The sequence below is a fragment of the Rhinopithecus bieti genome, unplaced genomic scaffold, assembly GCF_001698545.2.
Source record: "Rhinopithecus bieti isolate Rb0 unplaced genomic scaffold, ASM169854v2 scaffold_31076, whole genome shotgun sequence".
NCBI lineage: Eukaryota > Metazoa > Chordata > Mammalia > Primates > Cercopithecidae > Rhinopithecus > Rhinopithecus bieti.
The window spans coordinates 299630-327394 of NW_016813414.1; the positions used below are offsets into that span (position 1 = coordinate 299630).

The window sequence follows — 27765 nt, forward strand, 5'->3', positions numbered from 1 at the left end:
TGGCTTTCAAAATAACAGAAATGCCACCATGCAAAATAAGTGAAATGTCAATTTCACTTCTGGGTATACACATACAACATGGTACACACACACAACAGAATATTAATCAGCCTTAAAAGGGAAGGAAGGTCTGACACATGCTTTTAACATGGATGAACCTAGAGGACATTATGCTAAATGAAATGAGCCAGTCACAAAAAGCTGAAACTGTATGATTCTACTTATATGAAGTATCTATTGTAGTCAAATTCATAGAAATCAATTTTGCAAGATAAAAAAGTTCTAGAGGCCGGGCACGGTGGCTCATCACTATAATCTCACCACTTTGGGAGGCCAAGACGAAAGAATCGCTTGAAGCCAGGAATTCAAGATCAGCCTGGGCAACAAATCAAGACCCTGTTTCTACAGAAACTATCAAAAGCAGCTGGGTGCGGTGCCATGAGCCTGCATTCCTAGCTACTTGGAAGCCTGAGGTGGGAAGATCATCTGAGTCCAGGAGTTCGAGGCAGTGAGCTGGGATCACACCACCACACTCCAGCCTCGACTACAGACAGAGTGAGACCCTGTCTCAAAAAAAAAAAAAAAAAAAAAGGTAAGAAAAAAGAAAGTTCTAGGGATTGGTTATACAACAACGTGAACATATTTAACACTACTGAGCTACACATTTAAAAATAGTTAAGATGGTAAATTTTACGTTATGTATATTTTACCACAATTAAGAAAAATAATAAGAGCCATGTCTCCAAAACCCGAACTTCCTAGGATGATAAAGAGGAGGGTCACATGATTTCTTTTCAAATCTTACTCCCCTGCTTGTTCATGTGAAAGAGAGAACAGCACCTATTTCAGAGTTGTGGCGAGAATTAAATGAAAAATTCCAGTTAAAGTGCTTGGCACTACCCAAGAAAGTTGGGCACCCTGGGAATACCTCCTGCTCTCTATTTTAATAGTTGACAAGTTGTCATGTTCATCTTCCCTAAGTGTATTGTGCCATGGAAACTAAGGGGTCGGATGGATACCCCTTGGAAGAGGGGTATCTTTGAAGACAGATATCCTCTGGGGGAGAGGACAGAGGATTATTTAGATCGACACTTAGATAATGCTTTTGTTCATGTTTTATTTTCTCAGATACAAAAATTTAAAATAGAGTTCACAAACACATTTAGTGTTTAGTACCAAATATAAATGAACTTTTTTTATTCTTATAACTGCAGATTCATGTGCAATTGTAAGAAATAATATAGAGAGATCCCTCATATACTTTGTCCAGTTTCCCCTAATGCTAACATTTTGCAAAATTACGTATAATATTATAACCAGGATATTGAGGATATTAACATTAATACAATCTACCAATCACATTCATATTTCTCCAGTTTTACTTGTACTCATTTCTGGGTATTAATTTTATCGTGTAAGTGTATCCACTCTGCCACAGTCATGAAACCAAACAGTTCCAACACCATGAGAATTCCTCGTATTAAACTTTTATAACTACTCCTCCCCTTCCCCTGTTCCTAACCCCTGGCAACCACTAATCTATCCTCCATTGAGAAAATGTTGTTATTTTAAAAATGCTATATAAATGAAATCGTACAGTAGGTAATCTTTTGGGATTGGCTTTTTTCACTCAGACTAATTCCCTGGATATTCACCCAAGTTGTGTTAATCAATAGTTTATAGAACAGCACTATTTTCTAAAATTGAAAAATGCATTACTGCCTAAGAGACCCATGTTTCTCAGGTTGCTATATAGCAACAACCCTTTTTCCTTTCAAGTTTACACTCAAATTCCCCATCACCATTACTCTTGTCACAATCAGTTGTAGAAAAGAAGTAGGTCAAAAGAACAAACATAGATAATAGAGAAATTGTACCCTTGAGGTGGGGAAGAGGGGGTTCACACAGTGCAAGCACATACTGTATTTTACCTACTTGTCTCCTTCCATCCTCCCCACAACTCTATAAGGTACACAGTAAGTAATTCCATTTTTAAGTCAGGAAACTGAGGCTTAGAAAAGTTAAACAACCTGCCCAAGGTCATTCACCTTATAAGTAAAAGAGCCAGTATTAGAATCCAAGGCTTGTTTGACATCAAAGCTATGTTACTTTCCACAATACAAAGGTATAAATTAAAGAATTTATTTCAATTAACTTACAATAAAAAACTATATACAAACCAAAGTCTTGGAAGTCATCCATAATTTGAACATAACTAATGAATATTAAGCTACTACTGTAGCACAGATTACTTCATTTTAAAATGAAATGCCATTAAAACCTTAATTATGTTTTGGTCATCAACAAATGAAATATTTTTGCCATTAATGTTATGAACATTTTCCCTAATATTACACACAACATAACATCTAGCACTTCTTTTTTCTTACTGCCACTCTTCCTCTCCCCACAAAATTAAATTAATTTTTGGAAGAAATGAATCTAAGACACTACCTGTCCTAAATCAGGAAATGAATCAAATCACTCTTACCTCCATGTTCTTATTTAACACAACTTTTGATTAAAGAGACAAAAATCTAAGAAGGGCAAGAAAGAAGAGGAAGAAGAATATGCTATCCTTTAAAGGGGACAATAATTAGGCAGAGGAGGAGAGGCCACTTACTAAATTTGCGCTGAGCGATGTATGTGACAGGCACTCCTAGCAATGGTGATGCTAAAATAAATCATCCAATTATCCTGCCATTAATAGCTCACATCTTTGTAGTAAAAACAGATATTAAATCAACAATTACAAAGAATGTGTTCCACAGTAGTGGGATGTGGAACATTTGTAGCATAAAGGAGTGAGAATTAAATAAAAGAAATAAAATGGCAGCTCTTTGATCATTAAGAACTTTCAACAAACTGAGACACCACCACTAAAAAGTCCATCTGAAAGTAACTACAATATTTGGGATGTTCTCTTAGTGACAACTATCAGATACTTAGCTAAATCATCTAAGGTTCAGATTTAAGTAAATCTTTAAGAGACTCAAAACCTACTGTCTTGATATTTTTGCATTAAAGAATCTATGTGTATCTGTTATTTTAGCTGTTTGTAATGCTTAAGGTGATTTAGCCTATCATTAGAGTAACAGGTCAGCCTTGTGATTCTATTTTAAAGTACTTAATTGAGTAATTCAGACTTGCAATTTTCAGTCGAAGGTTAATAAGCCTACAATGTGAAAGATGTCTTTTTTATTCAAACATTTATCAATTGCCAGGCACTCAGCAAGCAACCAGGCTACTAGAATAAATAAAGTACAGTTCCCAACTGACTCACATTTTTGAACCAGAGACAGACACTTCTATAAATAATTGCAACTTTTGTGAGAAGTGTTTTAATAGCATAAGGCACAGGAGTGGCACAAAGGAAATAGCAATTAAATGAAGAAAACAGAAGAAAAACAAGGAGTCTAACAAATCAATAGCAGGAAATAGTATTTAAAACGACTGACATTTGAAAACCTTCTTACCTGGGCACTGCCACAGAATCCTCAGTAGTCATGAGTCCTAGCTGACCATCACTCCCTGCACCCCAAGAAAACAGCTGGCCTCGGTCACTGAGGGCCAGACTGTGGGACTCGCCACATGCCACATGAATGATATGCTGATCTGCCAGAGCTCCAATTTGTTCTGAAAGAGACAAATTGGAGGAGGAAAATGTACAACCCAGAAACAGGAATTCTGCTACCATTACACAGGATTATCTTCCTGGGCAGTTTTATTTTTTAACAAGAACCACTTAATCTGAATATTTATAGAGATTATAAATTTCACATATTTCTAAACTCTATCGATTTACATTTGGAGACCCTGGGTAACATACATAACTATAGTAGCACACACATCCCAGATGTTCCCTGAACCTAAACAGCCATGAGCCTGGTGTTTCTCTATCCAAGCAGAAGCCTGTACTATTTGGAGATGTTCCATCCAAGAGGCATAAATGTTGAGTGGAAATGAACATATTCCTAAAAGTAGCGGGAGTGAGCGAAACCCTGCCTGGAACAATGAGACCCTCTCCCCCCACACACAAACACACCCAGAATTCTAAACAGCTTTCTCCCCTCAGTTCTGGAACCCAGTCTTGTATGTATACAGTGAGGAAATAGAAGGATTTCTCTCTGGGAAAACTGGCCCAAAAGACAAGACCCACAGATAGTGACATTTGTGCGTTCCTCAATGAAATGTCCAGCTTCCCATCAGTCAACAAGAATCACCCACACACACACAGCTCTACTCACATTTTAGCACCTCACCCTTAAATGTAAAAGGCCAGACAAGGATCACCCTATGTGTGAGGAAAACTTAAACATGAAAAGCAAACAGCCACATAAACAGAAGGAAATGAACTCTGAAAAAACAGATCATGCAGGGAGCAAAGTTTCTTAAAAGTCTTTTGAGAAATCAAAGAAGGTATTTCCACTCATGAACTAGAAAGAGAGTGCTATAGGAAAGCATTATTCAAAAAACAAACAAACAGAAATATCTTGGAAACCAAAAATGTGGTACCATAAATTTAAAAAAAAAAACCTTCAAAAGCAGGATTGAACGTTAGCAATGAAATTTTCTAGGAAATAGAAGAAAAAGGCAAAGAGAAAATCAGAAGAGGAAAAAAATAAGAAATTAGAGGATTCTTCCAAGAGGTCGAATATCCAGAAAGAATGGAGAAGACACACGATAAAAATATTTCAAAAAAAAAATCACAAGAAAATTTCACACTGAAAGGATCTATTAAGTACCTAGAATAATGATCAACAAAATATCTACTGTAGAACCCTTCAGCTTGAAATTTCAGAATAACAAGAAAGAGTCTAAAAGTTTCTAGAAAAGAACATGTTTATATACAATAGAACAGGGATCAGAATGGCATCATACTTCTCAGAAGCAACACCAAAAACTGTAAGACAATGGAGCGATGCCCTCACAGTTCTGAAGGAAAGTAACATTCAAGCAAGAATTCAATACCCAACCAACTGTGAATGATACGTGAGGCAAGGGGAGTAAAAGGGCAGTTTTGGAGCATGTAAAGCTCTCAAAATATTTTACCTTCCATACTGCTTTTCTCAGAAAGCTACTGGAAGATATGCCTCCAAAACAAGAACTCAGGATTTAGGAACCAGGAATCTTACACAGATAGGAAGGAGGTTAGAAACCTTTCTAGACAGCTATGTAGCATGCCTACAAAGCAAAGGTGGAGGGATGTCTCCAAGGTAAAAAAGAAAACACTACTTAAAGAGTTTTAGAGCATTATGAGTTTTATAATTCTACCAGAGATACAAAGGTTACTGTGGGAAAAAAAAATTAAAGTCATTAACTTCAGGAAAAACTAAATGATTTATGAGAAAGAAAAGTAATCATGGTACATGCAATCATAATAACTGAACAAAAAAACTTTCTATAGTTAATAATTGTCAAATTTTATTTAAAAGATTATTTGGGGAAGGACGAGTGTCTGGTGGTGAGGAAGAGGAAAGGGTGGGTAGAGAATATAACAGAACTCTAATCTTTGCCAGTGTGAAGTTTCCAGATTATGTCCAATATTGAAAAAAAATCAAGAAATAATATTATAAGCATGTTATTTAGAAACATAAAGGTAAGCAGCAAAAAAAAAAAAAAAAAAAAAAAAAAAAAAAAAAAAAAAGCTAAAGAGTTGAAATGACAGGGAGTGAGATTCAAGATAAGGACAGGTGAGGCCTGCAGGGAACTGTTATTTAACCTAAACACAGTTTTCATAAATATATTCCTTCAAAACAATAACACTTTTTTAACTGAAAATATGCTCATGCCAGAGAAAGTACCACAATAAACAGAAAGATTCTGTAATTCGTGTTGTTCCCATTGTCCATCTTCTTTAACTTTTGCTCACTACTTACTTCCCAACTCAGCCTTGCACCAGACACAAAGAATAGTCCTATCTTTACCTTGCAAAAATGTAAGAAATGCTATCAAAGGAGCCCAGGTGGCTCAGATTCCACTATAACCAAATTTCCACCTCATACCAATTCCAAGACTTGGAAAGCTTTTCTGTTCTCTAGGCCTGGGACCTAGCCTGATGCCTTATTCATGACTGAGGCCTATCTCTTGGTACCTAAACTTCCTGGTACCTTACCTGTCTGAATGTTAGTATATGGCCTAACATAACACTAATAAGTTTCCCCACTATCCTGACACTGTGGCTCTGATCCGTCTGCCGTTTTCTTTCCCTCAATCTCTCAATAGCATCCCTCTCTTGATCTTGTCTTTACTACAGCTGAGTAGCCTCAAAAGGGAGTATCTGGATTCCAATGACCATTGACTCCCAGTCACGTCAATCTATAGGCAAACCAATTCCTGTCCTATCACTCACCAACCCCACCTGGGCTCCTTTGATAGCATTCCTTACATTTTTGCAAGGTAAAGGACTATTCTTTGTGCCTGGTGCAAGGCTAAGTTGGGAAGTAAGTTGTGAGCAGAGGTTAAAGAAGCTAGACAATGGGAACAACAGAAAATCCAGCTACCCTCACCACAACAATAAAACCTGTAGCCACAAAGGCAGAAATACTGTTCAGCAATCAAATGTTGATAGAGAACCAAACCACTGGTTACACAAGTCTAACTTATTCTATTTCTTCTAGCCAGAAAACTGTGCTCGTCTAATTCAGACTGGAGATCTGTCACTGTGGAACTATAATCCCTCTTCTACAATCTACCCCCAGGTCAGCCCAGCGTGCTGATGAATGCCTCATTCACTCTCTCTCTGAATACACCCCTGCCCCACTTGGGAACATTCAGGCTGCAGTGCCCTCTGATTCATTTTCACATGCAGTCTCTTCTGATTCATTCCATCAAGACTATACACTATATTTTCCAGATCATGATGGAACCTCAACCCACACATTAAAATAACTGAACACACCGAAGAAGCATTTGGTATTTCTTGAGGATAAAAGTATACTTTTTCTCTGAACCTTTCACAGCAACATTTTAAAGTTTTTAAAAGTCTTTAGTAATGTTTCCAGTTCTGAACAAGTCACGGTAGGTAGGGCAGCACAGTGGCCAATGTGGAGTGCTGCTTACAGCAAGTCAGCAGTTCAGCTGGACTTGTATTATTAGGGTTAGTTCTACTTAGCTCTTGAGCCCATCATAATTTTTTAATGTTTTTTGAGTTAATGGTAAATTTGTCATTTAACCACCAAAAGATGGTAACTGAGAAGGATGATATGAGTCTAGGAGGTAAATGGATGATGCAGATTCTTAAGCCTTGCAACAACCCTGTGAGGCAAGGGTACCACAGCTGTCCTCAGCTCAGAAAGAGGATGTAATTTGGCCAAGGCTCACAACTAATGATTGGTGGAACTGGGATGGACACCAGGTCTGTCTGACTTCAAAACCCATTATATTTAACTAAGCTATATTGTCTTTCCTCGTGGAAAAGAATTAGATAGACTTTAAATTGGCAAAAGTAACCTATAAAGTGAATACCCCACTTATGGATAATGGAAAACTAACTTTTCCCTCATTGTCTGTTCATATGAGAAACACATCCCGTGACTTACAGTTAATAATATCAGCAGCTGGGTAGAAAGGACAGTAGTTCCCCCTTATCTGAGGTTTTGCTTTCCAGAGTTTCAGTTACCTGCGATCAGTGCAGTGCAAAAATATTAAGTGGAAATTTCCAGAAATAAGCAATTCATAAGTTTTAAACTGCACACCATTCTGAGTCGTGTGATGAAATCTCTTGCTGTCCCGCTCTGCCTGGGACATGAATCATCCCTTTGTCCAGCATATCCATGCTGTATATGCCCCCTGCCTGTTAGTCCCTTAGTAGCTGCCTCCGTTATCAGATTGCAAAAGCGTAGTATATATAGCTTTTGGTACTATCCAAGGTTTCAGGTATCTAGTGGGGGTCTTGGAACACATCCCCTGCAGATAAGGAGGGACTACTATATAGAGTATATACAAAATTAGTGATTAAAAGTTGGCACTAAGTTTTTAACTAACAAAACTATAATAAAATAAATGTAATCAGTTTGTAGTACAAAGAAGGTTAAACTTTCACCACTTAGATGTCTCCTTTCTGCTTTTCCCCAAATCGTCAACTCTACAATTATACTTTTTTTTCGTAGCAGAAAACAAGACAGAGACATATTGTAGGAAACTCAGCTCTTCGCCCTACCATTCTACACATTCTAAGTCCTCACATTCACCGTAACTCTTGATTTCCTGTTAGCACTGAACTCTTACTCTCCTGCACATCTTTCCTCCTGCTGCTACACTCTGCTCTCCCGACTACTTTTTCTCCAAAGTACTATCAACCCAGTCTGTGGGGTCCAAAAGACTTTTACTGAAAGTCTGGGTGATGGAGATACACTGTATCTCAGCAAACCACTCAAAACAAAATATTATACATCCAAGTTCCTCTGCAGTTCCCAACACAGAAGATGGCCTGGTATCTAATTTTCATCCTAGAGTCTCCCCGCCTCCCACAATATGACTAAGCTCTTTCCCTCATTTTCTTTCTGTATCTGAAAGGTCCTTTTCCAAAGCCATATTCCAATTTCTTTCTTAATTAATTACTTTGGTCTAAACATTTTGGGGTATCTGGACTATTTCCATAAGAGGTATTCTATCTTGCTTCTGAGCCAAGGCACTGAAACCAGAGTCTGCTTTAAAAAAATTTTAATTATCATAGAATAAACTTGACCTTTTTTTGGTGTATAAGTCTATGAGTTCAAACACATGTAACTACCACCACAATCAAGATACAGAACAGTCCCATCATCTCAAAAACGGTCTTCATGCTATTCCTTATAGTCACACCCTCTCCTCATCCTTAACGCCTGACAACCAACAATCTGTTTTCTCTCACTATAGTTTTGGGTTTTTTTATACAATCATGTAAATGGAATCATATAGTATCTAACCCTTTGAAACTGGATTGTTTTACTCATAATGCCTCTGAGATTCAACTAAGTGGTTGCATGTATCAACAGTTTGTTCCTTTTACTGGTGAGGAGCATTCCACTGTATAATGGATGAACTACAGAGCACTGTTCCCAGTTTTTAGTGATTATAAATAGAGATGCAATGAACATCTTATACAGCTTATAATATGACAATAAGTTTTCCTAACACTGGAGTAAATACCCAGGTATGAGATTGCTAGATCATGTGGTAAATATATGTTTATTAAAAAAAAAAAATAACCCCGCCAAATTATTTTCCAGAAAGGCCGCACCATTTTGCATTAACACCAGCAATTAATGAGAGTTCCAGTTGCTCTGCATCCTTGTCAACACTTGCTATTATCAGTACTTAATTTTACCCATTCTAACAAGTATAATGGTATTTCATCATGGTTTTAATTTGCATTTCCCTTGTGGCTAAAGATGTCAAACATCTTTTCATGTGCTTATTTGCCATCTATCCTTTCTGGATAAATGTCTGTTAGAAGTTCTTGCCAATTTTTAAAATTAAATGTTTATTTCACTATTGTTGAGTTGTTTTTAAATATATTCTGGATACAAATCCTTTGTCAGATACATGATTTGCAAATAATTTCTCCCAGTCTGTAGACTGTCTTTTCATTCTCTTAACATGCTCATAGATGAGTCTACTTTAACAACTTTTTCCTTTATGGATTATGTTTTTGGTGTCATGTCTAAGAACTCTCTGCCTAACCTCAGGTTATGAAGAATTTCTCCTCTGCTTTCTTCTGAAAGCTTTATTGTCTCACATTTTACATTGAGATCTATGATTCATTTTTAGTTAATTGTTTTAAAAGGTATGAGATTCAGATCAAGGTTCCTTTCTCTTTAAGATATAAATCTCCAAGTGTTCCACAACCCTTTGCTAAAAACAACTAACAAAATCCTTTCTATATGGAATCCCTTTTACATTTCTATCAAAAGTCAATTAATGGTATTTGTGTGGATATATTTCTGGGCTTTATTCTGTTCCACTGGACTGCGTCTACACCTCTGTCAGTACCACATATCCTGGATTACTATACCTCTATAGTAAGCCTTAAAATCAGATGATTCCTTCAACTTTATTCTTATTTTTCAAAACTGCTTCAGGTATTCTAGATCCTTGACCTTCCCATACAAGCTTTATAATCAGCTTGTCTATATTTACAAAAAAGAAGAATTCTACTGAATTTTAGCTGAAATTGTGTTAAATCTATAAGTCAACTTGAGAAGAACTGAAATATTTACTATAATTCGTTAAGGGTCTTAATCCATGAACACAATACGTCTCTCCAGTTACAGAGGTCTTTGATTTCTTCTACCAGACTTTTGTAGTTTTCAGCATATAGATCTTATATATGTTTTGTTAAAGTTATGCCTAAGTATTTTATTTGTTTGGAACTATTATACATTGTATTTTTTATTCCAGTTTCCAATTACATATTGTTAATATATAGAAATAGTTGATTTTTGTGTATTGACCTTGAATTATACAAATTGAACTAATAGTTTTTTTAATTTTCAATATAGACATTGCAATTTTTAATAGAAATAATTTTTTTCTGAGAATAGAGACAGTTTTTTTCTTCCTTCCCAATTTGTTTGCTTCCCCCCATCACCCCCCCCCCCCCATTCTTTCCTTATTACACTGGCTAGAACTTCTAGTATGATGTTAAATAGCAGTAGTGAGAGTGACATCCTCGCCATGTTCAATGGTCTGAATGTTTGAATCCCCCAAAACGTATGCTGAAATCACCCCCAAGGTGATGGTGCTAGGTAGTGCAGCCTTTTGAAAAGTGACAAGGTCATGAGGGCAAAGCCCTCATGGTTGAGATTAGCGTCCTTATAAAAGAGACGATAGAGGGCTAGCTAGCTCCTTTCACTATATGAGAACAGAGCTAAAAAGGTGCCATCTATGAGGTGACAGTGCTCAGCAGACACCAAATCTGTTGGCATGTTGGCCTTGAACTTTCCAGCCTCCAGAACTGTAAGAATAAATGTTTGTTCTTTATAAGCCAACAAGTTTGTGGTATTTTTGTTATAGCACCCCAAATGAACTGAAAGAATGCAATCTTTCAACACTGTTTGACATAGCTATAAGATTTGCTGGTAGATGTCCTTCATCAGGTTGAAAAAGTTTCCTTCTACTTCTAGTGTGTTCCTCATGAGAGTTCTTACCGTAAATGGATGCTGCATAATGTCAAATTCTGTTTTCGGTATCAACTGACATAACCATGTGAGTTTCTTCTTTAGATTGTTTTTCCTATTGTTTAAAGGAGATTTTATTTAATCAGTGTTATTTCTTATTTAAATGCTTGATAACATTTGGCAGAGACACCATGTGAGTCTAGAGATTTTTTTTTTTTTTTTTTTTTTTTTTTTGAGACAGTCTCTCTCTGTTGCCCAGGCTGGAGTGCAGTGCTGTGATCTCGGCTCACTGCAACCTCCACCTCCTGGGTTCAAGCAATTCTCCTGCCTCAGCCTCCTGAGTAGCAGAGATTACAGGCATGCACCACCATGCCCAAGTTAATTTTTTGTATTTTTAGTACAGATGGAGTTTCACTAAAAATACAATATGTTGGCCAGCCTGGTCTTGAAATCCTGGCCTCAAGTGACCTGCCCACCTCGGCCTCCCAAAGTGCTGGGATTATAGGCATGAGCACTGTGCCCGGCCAAGGGGAACTTCTTTTTAAGGCTTTAAACCATGAATTCCATTCTTTATAGTTATAGATAACCTATTTAGATTATCTATTGCATCTTGGGTGAGTTTTTGATAGTTTGTGGTTTTGGAAGAATTGTCCATTTGATTCATGCTGTTAAATTTATACTGAGAGAATGTTTTCAGGTTCCATTACAAAGCTTTTAATGTCCGCAGGGCCTGCAGGGTAATAATATCCTCTGTTTCACTGATACTGGTAACTTACATTTTCTTTTTTTCTCTTTGACTTTCTTGCTAAAGGTTTATCATTTTATTGATCTTTTCAAAGAGCTGGCTATTGGATCCATTGATTTTCTTTTTTTTTTTGGTTCCATTGATTTTCTCTATTGTTCTTCTATTTTCAATAACACTGATTTCTACTTTCATCATTATAATTTTTCCTTGTACTTACCTTTCATTTATTATGCTCTCAATATTTTTCTCACTTCATAACTGAAGGCTTAAATTATTGATTGAATACTTTTATTTATAAATAAGCTTTTAATGCCATAAAAGTTCTCTCTAAGCACTGCTTTAAGCTACATTCCACAAATTTTGATATACCGTATTGTCATTTTCATTCAGTTCAAAATATTTTCAAATTTCCCTTGAGACTTCCTCTTTGACCCATTGATTATTTATAAGGCTGCTGCTTAATTTTAATCTAAGAGTTTGAAGACTTTCCTGCTATTTTTCTGTTATTAATTTCTTGTTGAATTACAGCATAGTGAGAGAACATACTTTACATGATTGCATTCCTTTAAATTTTGTTCAGGTTTGTGTTATGACTCAAAATATGGTCCATCTTGGTGAATGTTCTATAGGCAGTTGAAAAAAAGTGTGTATTCTGCTGTTGGATAGAATGTTCGATAAATATCAATCATATCTAGTCCATTTGATAGTGCATTTCTATATCCTTGCTGATGTTCTATTAGTTCTATTTATCACAAAAAAGAGTAAAAGTCTCCAAATATAATTTTAGATTTGTCTATTTTCCTTTTATTTCTGTAAGTTTTATTTCAACGATTTTGAAGCTCAGTTTTAGGTATACACACATTTGGGATTCCTATGTTTTCTTGGTGAACTGACCTTATTTACTTATTTTTTTTCCTTTAAGTTCCAGGATACATGTGCAGAACGGGCAGGTTTATTACACAGGTATACATGTGCCATGGTGGTTTGCTGCACCTATCAACCTGTCACTTGTTTTAAGCCCCACATGTATTACCTATTTGTCCTGATGCTCTCCCTCCCCTCGCTCCCCACCAAAGGCCCCAGTGTGTGTTGTTTCCCTCCCTGTGTCCATGCGTTCTCATTGTTCAACTCCCACTTATGACTGAGAACATGTGGTGTTTGGCTATCTGTTTCTGTGTTAGTTTGCTGAGAATGATGGTTTCCAGCTTCATCAATGTCCTGGCAAAGGACATGATCTCATTCTTTTTTATGGCTGCATAGGATTCCATGGTGTATATGCACCACATTTTCTTTTTCCAGTCTATCATTGATGCACATTTGGGTTGGTTCCATGTCTTTGGTATTGTAAATACTGCTGCAATAAACATACGTGTGTATCTGTCTTTATAGTAGAATGATTTGTATTCCTTTGGTATATACCCAGTAATGGAATTGCTGGGTCAAATGATATTTCTGGTTCTAGATCCTTGAGAAATCACCACACTGTCTTCCACAATAATTGAACTAATTTACACTCCCACCAACAGTGTAAAAGGGTTTCTATTTCTCTGCAACCTCGCCAGCATCTATTGTTTCTCAACTTTTTAGTAATCGCTATTCTGACTGGTGTGAGATGGTATCTCATTGTGGTTTTGATCTGCATTTCTCTGATGATCAGCGATGCTGAGCTTTTTTTCATATGTTTGTTGGCTGCATAATGTCTTCCTTATTGAATTGTTTGTTCGTATTCTTTGCCCACTTTTTGATGGGGTTGTTTTTTTCTTGTAAATTTGTTTAAGTTCCTTGTAGATTCCGGATATTATACCTTTGTCAGATGGGTAGACTGCAAATATTTTCTTCCATTTGGTAGGTTGCCTGTTCACTCATGAGTTTCTTTTGCTGTACAGAAGCTCTTTAGTTTAATTAGATCCCATTTGTCAATTTTGGCTTTTGTTGCAATTGCTTTTGGCATTTTTGTCATGAAGATCTTCCCCAGGACTATATCCTGAATGGTACTGCCTGGGTTTTCCTCTAGTGTTTTTATGGTTTGGGGTTTTATATTTAAGTCTTTAATTCATCTTGAGTTAATTTTTGTATAAGGTGTAGGAAAGGAGTCCAGTTTCAGTTTACTGTACATGCTAGCCAGTTTTCCCAGCACCATTTATTAAATAGAAAATCCTTTCCCCATTGCTTTTTGTCAGGTTTGTCAAAGATCATATGGTTGTAGATGTGTGGTGTTACTTCTGAGGTCGTTATTCTGTTCCATCGGTCTATAGTCTGTTTCGGTACTAGTACCATGCTGTTTTGGTTACTGTAGCCTTGTAGTGTAGTTTGAAGTCAGGTAGCATGATGCCTCCAGCTTTGCTCTTTCTGCTTAGAATTNTTTTATATTTAAGTCTTTAATTCATCTTGAGTTAATTTTGTATAAGGTGTAGGAAAGGAGTCCAGTTTCAGTTTACTGTACATGCTAGCCAGTTTTCCCAGCACCATTTATTAAATAGAAAATCCTTTCCCCATTGCTTTTGTCAGGTTTGTCAAAGATCATATGGTTGTAGATGTGTGGTGTTACTTCTGAGGTCGTTATTCTGTTCCATCGGTCTATAGTCTGTTTCGGTACTAGTACCATGCTGTTTTGGTTACTGTAGCCTTGTAGTGTAGTTTGAAGTCAGGTAGCATGATGCCTCCAGCTTTGCTCTTTCTGCTTAGAATTGCCTTGACTATGTGGGCTCCCTTTTGGTTCCATATGGATTTTAAAGTAGTTTTTTCTAAATCTGTGAAGAATTTTAATGATAGTTTGATGGGAATAGCACTGAATCTATAAATTACTTTGGGCAGTATGACCATTTTCATGATACTGATTCTTCCTATCCATAAGGATGGAATGTTTTTCCATTTGTTTGTGTCCTCTCTTATTTTCTAGAGAAGTGGTTTGTAGTTCTCCTTGAAAAGGTCCTTTATGTCCCTTGTTAGCTGTATTCCCAGGCATTTTATTCTTTTTGTAACAACTGTGAATGGGAGTTCATTCATTATTTGGCTCTCTGCTTTTCCACTGCTGTTGTATAGGAATGCTTGTGATTTTTGCACATTGATTTTGTACCCCGAGACTTTGCCCAAGTTGCTTATCAGTTTAAGGAGTTTTGGGGTTGAGATGATGGGGTTTTCTAAATATAGTATCATGTCATCTGTAAACAAAGACAATTTGACTTCCTCTCTTATTTGAATACCCTTTCTTTCTTTCTCTTGATTGATTGCCCTGACCAGAACTTCCAATACTATGTTAAATAGGAGTGGTGAAAGATGGCATCCTTGTCTTCTGCCAGTTTTCAAAGGGAATGCTTCCAGCTTCTGCCCATTCAGTATGATACTAGCTGTGGGTTTGTGACAAATAGCTCTTATTATTTTGAGATATGTTCCATCAGTATCTAGTTTATTGAGAGTTTTTCATATGAGGGGTCGTTGAATTTTATCAAAGGCTTTTTCTGCATCTATTGAGATAATCGTGTAGTTTTATCATTGGCTCTGTTTATGTGATGGATTACGTTTATTGATTTGCATATGGTGAACCACCCTTGCATCCCAGGATGAAGCAGACTTGATCGTGGTGGATAAGCTTTTTGATATGCTGCTGGATTCGGTTTTCCATGATTTCATTGAGAATTTTCACATTGATGTTCATCAGGGATACTGGCCTAAAATTTTCTTTATTTGTTGTGTCTCTGCCAGGTTTTGGTATCAGGATGATGCTAGCCTCATAAAATTAGTTAGGGAGGAGTCCCTCCTTTTCAATTGTTTAGAATAGTTTCTGAAGGAATGGTACCAGCTCCTCTTTGTACCTCTGGTAGAATTCAGCTGTGAATCTCTCTGGTCTTGGACTTTGTTTGGTTAGTAGGGCATTTATTACTGATTCAATTTCAGAACTTGTTATTGGTCTATTCAGGGATTCAACTTCTTCCTGCTTTAGTCTTGGGAGGGTGTATGCATCCAGGAATCTGTCCATTTCTTCCAGATTTTCTAGTTTATCTGCAGAGGTGTTAACAGTATTCTCTGATAGTAGTTTGTATTTCTGTGGGATCAGTGGTGATACCTCTTTTATCATTTTTAGTGTCTATTTGATTCTTCTCTCCTTTCTTCTTTATTAGTCTAGCTAGTGGTCAATTTTATTAAGTTTTTTCAAAAAACCAGCTCCTGGATTCAGCGATTTTTTTTGAAGGGTTTTTCAAGTCTCTATCTCCTTCAGTTCTGCTCTGATCTTAGTTATTTCTTGTCTCCTGCTAGCTTTTGGATTTGTTTGCTCTTGCTTCTCTAGCTCTTTTGGTTGTGATGTTAGGGTGTTGACTTGAGATCTTTCTAGCTTTCTGATGTGGGCATTTAGTGCTATAAATTTCCCTCTTAACACTGCCTTCTTTAGCTGTGTCCCAGAGATTTTGGTACATTGCTTCTTTGTTCTCATTGATTTCAAATAACTTCTTGATTTCTGCCTTAATTTCATTATTTACCCAGGAGTCATTCAGGAGCAGGTTGTTCAATTTCCATGTAGTTGTGTGGCTTTTGTTTGTTTTGAGATGGGGTCTCACTCTGTCGCCCAGGCTGGAGTGCAGTGGTGCAATCTCGGCTCACTGCAATCTCTGCCTCCCGGATTCAAGCAATTCTCCTGCCTCAGCCTCCTGAGTAGCTGGGACTACAGGCACACACAGCCACACCTGGCTAATTTTGTATTTGAGTAGAGATGGGGTTTTGCTGTGTTGCTCAGACTGGTCACAAACTCCTGAGCTCAGGCAATCCACCCACCTTGGCCTCACAAAGTGCTGGAATTACAGGCGTGAGCTCTGCACCTGGCCAGTTGTGTGATTTTAAGTGAGTTTCTTAATTCTGATTTCCAATTTGATTGCACTGTGGTCTGAAAGACTGTTAGGATTTCAGTTATTTTGCATTTGCTGAGGTGTGTTTTACTTCCAATTATGTGGTCGATTTTAGAGTAAGTGCCATGTCGCACTGAGAAGAATGTATACTCTATTGTTTTGGGGTGGACAGTTCTGTAGATACCTGTTAGGTCCACTTGATCCAGAGCTCAGTTCAAGTCCTGAATATCCTTGTTAGTTTTCTGTCTCATTGATCTAACATTGACAGCAGGGTGTTAAGTTCTCCCACTATTATTGTGTGGGAGTCTAAGTCTCTTTGTAGGTCTCTAAGAACTGGTTTTATGAATCTGGGTGCTCCCATACTGGGTGCATATATATTTAGGACAGTTAGTTCTTCTTGTTGAATTGATCCCTTTACCATTATGTAATGCCCTTTGTCTTTTTTGATCTTGATTGGTTCAAAGTCTGTTCTGTCAGAGATGAGGATTGCAACCCCTGCTTTTTTCCACTTTCCATTTGCTGGAAACGTTTTCTTCCTTCCTTTTATTTTGAGCCTATGTGTGTCTTTGCACATGAGATGGGTCTCTTGCATACAGCACACCAATGGGTCTTGACTCTATCCAATTTGCCAGTCTATGTCTTTTAATTGGGGCATTGAGCCCATTTACATTTAAGGTTAATATTGTTATGCGTGAATTTGATCCTGTCATCATGATGGTAGCTGGTTATTTTGCACACTAATTGATGCCGTTTCTTCATAGTGTCATTAGTCTTTATATTTTCATGCGCTTTGCAGTGGCTGGTACTGGATTTTCCTTTCCACATTTAGTGCTTCCTTCAGGAGCTCTTGTAAGGCAGCCCTGGTGGTGATGAATTCCCTCAGCATTTGCTTATCTGAAAAGGATTTTATTTCTTCTTAGCTTATGAATCTTAATTTGGCCAGATATGAAATTCTGGGTTGAAAACTGTTTTCTTNTATTAGTCTAGCTAGTGGTCAATTTTATTAAGTTTTTTCAAAAAACCAGCTCCTGGATTCAGCGATTTTTTTTGAAGGGTTTTTCAAGTCTCTATCTCCTTCAGTTCTGCTCTGATCTTAGTTATTTCTTGTCTCCTGCTAGCTTTTGGATTTGTTTGCTCTTGCTTCTCTAGCTCTTTTGGTTGTGATGTTAGGGTGTTGACTTGAGATCTTTCTAGCTTTCTGATGTGGGCATTTAGTGCTATAAATTTCCCTCTTAACACTGCCTTCTTTAGCTGTGTCCCAGAGATTTTGGTACATTGCTTCTTTGTTCTCATTGATTTCAAATAACTTCTTGATTTCTGCCTTAATTTCATTATTTACCCAGGAGTCATTCAGGAGCAGGTTGTTCAATTTCCATGTAGTTGTGTGGCTTTTTGTTTGTTTTTGAGATGGGGTCTCACTCTGTCGCCCAGGCTGGAGTGCAGTGGTGCAATCTCGGCTCACTGCAATCTCTGCCTCCCGGATTCAAGCAATTCTCCTGCCTCAGCCTCCTGAGTAGCTGGGACTACAGGCACACACAGCCACACCTGGCTAATTTTTGTATTTGAGTAGAGATGGGGTTTTGCTGTGTTGCTCAGACTGGTCACAAACTCCTGAGCTCAGGCAATCCACCCACCTTGGCCTCACAAAGTGCTGGAATTACAGGCGTGAGCTCTGCACCTGGCCAGTTGTGTGATTTTAAGTGAGTTTCTTAATTCTGATTTCCAATTTGATTGCACTGTGGTCTGAAAGACTGTTAGGATTTCAGTTATTTTGCATTTGCTGAGGTGTGTTTTACTTCCAATTATGTGGTCGATTTTAGAGTAAGTGCCATGTCGCACTGAGAAGAATGTATACTCTATTGTTTTGGGGTGGACAGTTCTGTAGATACCTGTTAGGTCCACTTGATCCAGAGCTCAGTTCAAGTCCTGAATATCCTTGTTAGTTTTCTGTCTCATTGATCTAACATTGACAGCAGGGTGTTAAGTTCTCCCACTATTATTGTGTGGGAGTCTAAGTCTCTTTGTAGGTCTCTAAGAACTGGTTTTATGAATCTGGGTGCTCCCATACTGGGTGCATATATATTTAGGACAGTTAGTTCTTCTTGTTGAATTGATCCCTTTACCATTATGTAATGCCCTTTGTCTTTTTTGATCTTGATTGGTTCAAAGTCTGTTCTGTCAGAGATGAGGATTGCAACCCCTGCTTTTTTCCACTTTCCATTTGCTGGAAACGTTTTCTTCCTTCCTTTTATTTTGAGCCTATGTGTGTCTTTGCACATGAGATGGGTCTCTTGCATACAGCACACCAATGGGTCTTGACTCTATCCAATTTGCCAGTCTATGTCTTTTAATTGGGGCATTGAGCCCATTTACATTTAAGGTTAATATTGTTATGCGTGAATTTGATCCTGTCATCATGATGGTAGCTGGTTATTTTGCACACTAATTGATGCCGTTTCTTCATAGTGTCATTAGTCTTTATATTTTCATGCGCTTTGCAGTGGCTGGTACTGGATTTTCCTTTCCACATTTAGTGCTTCCTTCAGGAGCTCTTGTAAGGCAGCCCTGGTGGTGATGAATTCCCTCAGCATTTGCTTATCTGAAAAGGATTTTATTTCTTCTTAGCTTATGAATCTTAATTTGGCCAGATATGAAATTCTGGGTTGAAAACTGTTTTCTTTAAAAATTTTGAATGTTGACCCCCACTCTCTTCTGGCTTGTAGGGTTTCTGCTTAGAGGTCTGCTGTTAGTCTAGTGGGCTTCCCTTTGTAGGTGACGTGGCCTTTCTCACTGGCTGCCCTTAACATTTTTTCCTTCATTTTGACCTTGGTGAATCTGATGATTATGTGTCTTGGAGTTGATCTTCTCATAGAGTATCTTAGTGGAGTTCTCTATATTTCCTAATTTGAATGTTGTTCTGTCTTGCTAGGTTAAGAAAGTTCTCCTGGATAATATCCTGAAGTATGTTTTCCAACTTGGTTCCATTCTCCCTGTCTTACAGGTACTCCAATCAGTCTTAGGTTCGGTCCTTTTACATAATCCCATATTTCTTGGAGGTTTTGTTCATTCCTTTTTGTTCTTTTTTCTCTAATCTTGTCTGCCTGCCTTATTTCAGCAAGAGAGTCTTCCATCTCTGATATTCTTTCTTCTGCTTGACCCAGTCAGCTATTGATACTTGTGTATGCTTCATGAAGTTCTCGCACTGCATTTTTCAGCTCCATCAGGTTGTTTATGTTCCTCTTTAAACTGGCTATTCTAGTTAGCAACTCTCTAATCTTTTATCAAGGTTCTTAGCTTCTTTGCATTGGGTTAGAACATGCTGCTTTACCTCAGCGAAGTTTGTTGTTACCCACCTTCTGAAGCCTATTTTTGCCAATTCATCCATCTCACCCTCCGTACAGTTCTACGCCCTTGCTGGAGAGGTGTTGTGATCATTTAGAGAAGAGGCACTCTGCCTTTTGGGTTTTCAGCGTTTTTTCATTGATTCTTTCTCATCCTCATGAGTTTGTCTAGTTTCGATCTTTGAGCCTGCTGACCCTTGGATGAGGTTTTTGTGGGGACTTTTTTGTTGAAGCTGTTGTTGCTGCTTTCTGTTTGTTGGTTTTTCTTTCAATAGTCAGATCCCTCTTCTGCAGGGCTGCTGCGGTTTGCTGGGCGTTCACTTCAGGCCCTATTCATCTGGTTCACTCCTGCGTCTGGAAATGTCACTTGAGGAGACTGTAGAAGAGCACAGATGGGTGCCTGCTCCTTCCTCTGGGATCTCTGACCTCGAGGGGCACTGACCTGATGCCAGAAGGGATGCTCCTATATAGGATGTCTGACAACCCCTGTTGTGGGGGGTTGGGTCTCACCCAGTTGGGTGGCACTGGAAGCAGGGCGCATTTAACAAAGCACTTTGGCTATCCCTTGGTGGAGGGGGTGTGCTGTGCTGGGGGAAAACTCACTCATCTGGGCTACCCAGATTTCTCAGTGCTCGCAGGAGGAAAGACTAAGTCTGCTGGTCCACAGAGACTACGGCCACCCCTCCCGCTAGGGGTTCAGACCCAGGGAGATCAGAGTTCTGTCCCTTAGCCCCTGGTTGGAGATGGAGTTCCTGCAAGAAGGCCCTGAAGCTGTAGTGTTGGCTGCTGCCCCTCCGGCAAGGAGTTCAGGTGGCTCACACAGCAGGCAGCCACAGCAGTGGTGATGGCTGCCCCTTCCCCTGGAGATTTGGCTAGCTTAGGCCAATTCTAGCCCAGTGAGAATCTGCATGGCTCCGTGGTTTTTGACCCAAGGCCCCAGTGGCATGGACTCACGAGTAGGATCTCCTGATCTGTGGGTTGCACAGTTCCATGGAAAAAGCACAGTTTCCAAGGCTGGGTAGCACACTCACTAACCACCTTCCTTGGCTGGGGGTGGGGGCTCCCCTGCCCCGTGTGGCTCTCAGGTGGGCTGCTGCACCACACTGGTCTTCCTTCCTCTACGCGGGTCATGCCAACTGCCTAGTCAGTCCTAAAGACCAAACCTGGATACCTCGGTTGCCAGTGCAGGATTGACACACTGTTTTGGATCTTTTCCATGGGAGCCTCCAATCGCTGCTGCTTCTAGTCGACCATCTTGGCCCCGACCCCCCTTGAATTGACCATTTAATCATTATGTAACATTTCTCTGTATTCCTGGTCATTTTCGTTGCCTACTTTAAGCTTTACTCACTAAACGTTAATTCTGGTTAACGTTTGCATAATATATGTTTTGTATTATTTTACTTTTAACAATCTTCCTATATCGTTGTTTTTGAAGTCAATTTCTTATGCACAGTAATTTGCTGGGGTTGTTTAGAGTCTAATAGGATAATCTCTGTATTTGAGTTGTTTAGTTTAGACTATTTCTATTTAACATAATCATTGCTATATTTGGATTTTTACCTACTTTGTTATTGTTTTATTTCCTCTGTTTCTCATTGATCTACTTCCTCTCTCTTGCCTTCTTTCATGTTAAATAATTTTAGTATTCCATTTTAATGTATCTATTGTTTTCTACTATATTACTTTGTATAGTTTTTTAAGTGATTGTTCCAGGAATTACAATATCAATAATTATCTTTTCAGAGCTTACTTAGAATCAACATTTTACAATGCAAAATATATTACAAAGAAGAAACCCTACCACCATATAGGTTACCTTACCATCCCCCCTTTAAGTTACAGTAATCTTAAATATGCTTTGAACCATAAAATATACGTTAAAGAACTCCAAAGTCTATTATATTCCCAGATAAATCTGCTATTTCTGTTGCTCTTCTTCATTCCTGATGTGCCACTATTCCTTCTGATATCATTTCTCTTCTGTCTGAAAAACTTCCTTTTGTTATTACTTAGTACAGGCCTGCTAGTTGAATTCTCTGAGTTTTCCTTCACCTAAAACTGCCTTTGTTTCACCTTCATTTATAAAGGCTATTTTTGCTGGATACAGAATTCTAAGTTTGCAATTCTCTTCTTTCTATGCTCTGCTATGCCACTTTCTTATGGCCTCCAGGGTTTCTGGTGTGAAATCCACAGTCTTCTGAATTATTGTTTCCTTATATGTAATGTGTTTTTTTCTCTGGGCTTTCAAGTATTTTCTTTGTCTTAGTTTTAGAAGTTTGATTATGATGTGTCTGAATGCAGGTTTCTTTGGGTTTATCTTGCTTGGGTTCACTAAGCTTCTAGAATTTGTATGATTATGTCTTCTGCCAACTTGGAAACTTTCCATTTTATTATTTTTGCACTACATCCTTTGTCCTCTCCAGCTGGGACTCTAAAGACATGAATATTAGACTTCTTGTTCTTGTTCCACAGGTCCCCGAAACTCTGTTCATTTGTTTTCCCATCTTTATTATCTCTGTCATTCAGACTGCATAAATTATATGGATCTATCTTCAACTTCATTGATTCTTTCCTCTGCCATCTCTGTTCTGCTATTGAGGCCATGCAGTGAGCTTCTCATTTTAGTTATGGTATTTGGTTCTTCTTCACATCATCTATTTCTTGCCTGAGAACTTTGTTTCTCCATTTGTTTCACAAGTATTTGGGCCAGCTTGTTGAAATATTTGTATACTAGATGCTTTAAAGTTTGTCAGATAATTCCAACATCTAGATTACCCCACATTGGCATCCATTGTCTCTTTCCATGCAAGTTGAAATTTTCCTGGTTTTTCCTATGCTGAGTAATTTTGGATTGTATCATGAACATTTTGGATATTACGTTACAAGATTCTGGGTCTTCTGGGGAATGTTAACAATTTTTAGTTTTCAAAAGCTTTACACTGCTTTTCAGATGTGTGCCCTGTGTACACACCACAGAGCAGCCAGTCTGAGTAGTTATCTATCTCTTAGTTCAGCTCTCAAGATCATTTATATGCTAAGTAGAATAATTCCACACAGGCAGAACAAGAGGTGAGCCAAAGAGTTCATGGATAACCACATGGAGTTGCTTTCATGGGCTCTCTGTGATCTCCCAAATACTTCCAGGTTTTTTGGGGTTCCTTTCTAGTCCTCTAGCCTAGGGACTTTTGCAGCTGCACCTGCCTCTAGGGCCAAATGGCAGGAGGATAAGAGGGGAAAAAGTGGTAAACTCACTGCCAGCTTAGTGGTACTTCAAATTCTGGTCTTCTTTCCCAATCTGCCTACCACTATTTGTTTTTCAGAGTTATTAAATAGTCGCTCCAGGCATTCTGTCCAGGTTTTATAGTTGCATACAGTCGAAGACAGGAAGGCATGTACTTATCCATCCTTCCCAGAACTAGAAACTCAGGACCAGATTTTTAAAATAAGACTTTTTTCTCCCTGCTTTGTGTCCTTTTAAATATCAGAGAAAGTCCAAAAACTGTCTGTGTTCAATACGGCTAAATGAAAAAATAAATGGCATAGCTCTCCCATGAATGTTTCAAAACTGAATATGAGTTTAATCTTTCTAAATAGTAAAGGGCTAGATTCCTGGAAGTGGAAAGCATCCATGAGCATCTAATGTTTCATTTAAGTTATCTGAACATATCAAACACTCACTTGCTTAATACCAAGTATTACTGATCAACTTTAAACAATCATTAAGCCAAATCTTTCCAACCAAAGAATCAGAAAGACTCGTTATGATAAGAGTTTAGAGTAGTATTTCTTCTCTTTTTTTTTTTTTAAGACAGAGTATCACTCTGTCACCCAGGCCCTGGAGTGCAGTGGCACAATCTCGGCTCACAGTAACCTCTGCCTCCTGGGTTCAAGCGATTCTCCTGCCTCAGCCTCTCAAGTAGCTGGGACTACAGGCACGCACCGCAACGCCTGGCTAACTTTTGTATTTTTAGTAGAGGTGGGGTTTCACCATGTTGGCCAGGCTCGTCCCAAACTCCTAACCTCAAGTGATCTGCCTGCCTCAGCTTCCCAAAGTGCTGGGATTACTGTGAGCCACCACACCTGGCCCAGAGTACTGTTTCTCAGTTCAGAGACAGGTGACTTTAACCTTGGCCCTTAATGTATACACACAAAACTCCAAAACAAATTACTATGAAAAATGTTTGAGTACATTTTCTTCTTAAAGCCATAAATCTAAATTTACTATGTATGCTTCCAGATGCAATAAGCTAGATATACTGATGAAGTCAATAATAACATACGGAGCCCCGTCACAGGGAATGGGAGGGGAGAAGACTTTGTAGTTTTGAGTCACTAGCATTCCACTAGTCAGAATAAGATCAGCTGCTGTGACTCAGTTATTTTCAGGAACTCAGAATTGCCAACCATGGCATAATCTAATGCTTTAAAGATATTCTTAATAAAGAATAAAAATTAGAAAACCACGTATGGGTTCTGATAGAGGAAATCATAAAAACAGAGAGGTCCCCTGCAGTGGTGCTAGAGTAGTATATATAATTTTGTTATAGTTAAATGCATAAATCCTCCAGGTAATAATTGAAGACTCCTCTAAGAGTACTGAAATCATAAATCTCAGGTGCAAAACACTAATAGTCCCTTTGAAGTTCAGCTCATATGCTATCATGAATGCTTTATCCTTCACAGATCTTTCCTTTTCTGTAAAACTGTACAGCACCAGCTTCTGTACAACCACAGCCTGCTTGGGTACATACAAGAACTAGAGTGTAAGCTCCAGGAAGGCAGTTTCATATACCCTAATGCAAGCATATAACATTAAAGAAACACCAGAAAACACCTGTTGACTATAAAATATCTGTAATAATCAAAATCAAAATCAATAAAGTCAGGCTTTAAAATCTCTTAAATGACTACCAAAAAAGTCACAGACAAATTCCAGTGCTATAATTCATATTAGAATTATAGCAAAGGAGGTGGGAACACAAACTGTTTCATTTTTAAATCACTGGAGAAGCTCACAGACATTTCAAAGCATCATCATTCTTTACAGGAGAAATGGAGAATAATGGATAAACTAAAACATTTTCCAAGGGTACAATATCAGAGAAGTAACAGAAACAAGACAGGTCCATTTAGAAAATAAATTAATCTGTGCTAGATCCACTAACATAAACAGAAGAGTTATTCTCACTCAGAATAAAAATCTACCCCTCCCAATTTTCACCACATGCTATACTTAGCCACTGGTACTATTCTGCCTACTTAGAGTTCAAATATTTTAACTTTGGCCTCCTTGGAAGGCAGTCAATACCCATAGACTGACTTAAAAAAGAATAGAAAGCTCTCTATACTAGGTCACAAAATACACACCGAGAAGCTGACATAGTTTAACTGTAAAATCACAACAAAACACTTACCACTCCAATTCTTTACAAAAAGAGACTATGTAAAAAATCTCTATATTTGACTTTGCATTTAAACTGTTGGTAACAAATATAAAAATTGTCCTTGATTAAATCAAAATATATAGAGATGAGTTTATTAGCCTTTCAAAAGAATAAAGAACTGGAAATTAAAGTTATAATACAAGTCCAATCTATTTCTCCCAAAAAAGTTATACCCAATGTTAGCATAGTATCTATCAGTACAAACTTTAAGGCTGGCATTTTTATAACATATCACCAGCCTTAGAATTTTGAATGTCCTTTGATCCAGCAGTTGTATTTCTACAAATATATCTTAAAGAAATAATGTACATGCATTGTTATTAACAGGAAAAAAATAGAAACTAGGATTATATCCTATAAAATGAAATATATAGTCATTAAAAAGGCTGACACCGATCAGTATGAATATGACCATCACAGAAAAATAATTATGAGATAGTAAGTGGAAAAGTAGGTTATAAAGTGGTATTTTCTGATGACCTCATTTTTTAAAATTACATTACTATTTAAAAAAATACTGGAAAGTTATAAACCAAAGTAATACCAATGTTGTTTTTGCTCAGGGTGGTAGAATTAAAGAGAATTTTTTATTTGCTTATTTTAGTTTACAGGTATTTAAATTGTAAGTACTAAACATGTATGTATTACTTTTGTAATATGGAATTACTTTTAAGTTTTGTTTTTGTTTTTTTTTTTGTTTTGTTTTTGAGGCAGAGTCTCACTCTGTTGAACAGACTGGAGTACAGTGGCGCAATCTCGGCTCACTGCAACCTCCATCTCCCAGGTTCAAGCGAGTCTCGTGCCTCAGTCCCCCAAGTGGTTAGGATTATTGGCACATGCCACCATGTGGCTAATTTTCATATTTTTAGTAAAGACGGGTTTCACCATGTCAGCCAGGCTGATCTCAAATTCTTGGCCACGAGCAATGCAACGCCTTGGCCTCCCAAAGTACTGGGATTATAACTGTGAGACACCATGCTCAGCCCTATTTTTAAGGTTTTTGAAAGGACTTCTTACCACTTCCCTCCCCTATTCACAATTTTTTCAACTATTCAGACCACATTCACACAACGTGATTTAGTAAGAGGTCATTCCCAAACCTGCAGATTGTTTTTTACTATTTTAAACTGTATGCTATTTTACTAACAATATCACTATAGATTATAATGCAAGCCAAGATGCTTCCAGAGGGGCTTGCTAAAGATAGTTAATCCCACTCAATTTTGATAACATGATAACATTTTATCACAGCAGGCAAAACATCCCTGCATTGGGATCCAACTACTTTACCTCTGAAATTGCAGTCTTCTGTCGATTTTTCTCTTTTTTTTATTATTATACTTTATGTTCTAGGGTATATGTGTACAACGTGCAGGTTTGTAACATATGTACACATGTGCCGTGTTGGTGTGCTGCACCCATTAACTCGTCATTTACATTAGGTATATCTCCTAATGCCATACCTTCCCCAGCCTCCCACCCCACAACAGGCCCCGGTGTGTGATGTTCCCCTCCCTGTGCCCACGTGTTCTCATCTTGAGTTAATTTTTGTATAAGGTGTAAGGAAGGGGTCCAGTTTCAGCTTTCTACTTATGGCTAGCCAGTTTTCCCAGCACCATTTATTAAATAGGGATTCCTTTCCCCATTTCTTGTTTTTGTCAGGTTTGTCAAAGACCAGATGGTTGTAGATGTGTGGTATTATTTCTGAGGGCTCTGTTCCATTGGTCTCTGGTCTCCATCTCTGTTTTGGTACTAGTACCATCCGGTTGGGGTTACTGTAGCCTTGTATTATAGTTTGAAGTCAGGTAGCATGATGCCTCCAGCTTTGTTCTTTTGACTTAGGTTTGGCTTGGCCATGCGGGCTCTTTTTTTATTCCATATGAACTGTAAAGTAGTTTTTTCCAATTCTATGAAGAAAGTCATTGGTAGCTTAATGGGGATGGCATTGAATCTATAAATTACCTTGGGCAGTATGGCCATTTTCATGATATTGATTCTTCCTATCCATGAGCATGGAATGTTCTTCCATTTGTTTGTGTCCTCTTTTATTTCATTGAGCAGTGGTTTGCAGTTCTCCTTGAAGAGGTCCTTTACATTCCTTGTAAGTTGGATTCCTAGGTATTTTATTCTCTTTGAAGCAATTGCGAATGGGAGTTCATTCATAATTTGTCTCTCTGTTTGTCTGTTATTGGTGTATAAGAATGCTTGTGATTTTTGCACATTGATTTTGTATCCCGAGACTTTGCTGAAGTTGCTTAGCAGCTTAAGGAGATTTTGGGCTGAGATGCTGGG

At 38.0% G+C, this 27765-nt stretch overlaps 1 protein-coding gene across 2 annotated transcripts in view; it reads right to left on the minus strand.

Moving 5' to 3' along the window:
- The window catches only part of HERC3 (HECT and RLD domain containing E3 ubiquitin protein ligase 3), a 123074-nt gene that overhangs the window by 55964 nt on the left and 39345 nt on the right, over positions 1 to 27765 (minus strand). For both annotated transcript variants that reach the window (XM_017848385.1, XM_017848386.1), the window contains exon 4: positions 3477 to 3636. In XM_017848385.1, the coding sequence (XP_017703874.1) occupies positions 3477 to 3636 (160 nt within the window). The remainder of the gene's footprint in view (positions 1 to 3476; positions 3637 to 27765) is intronic.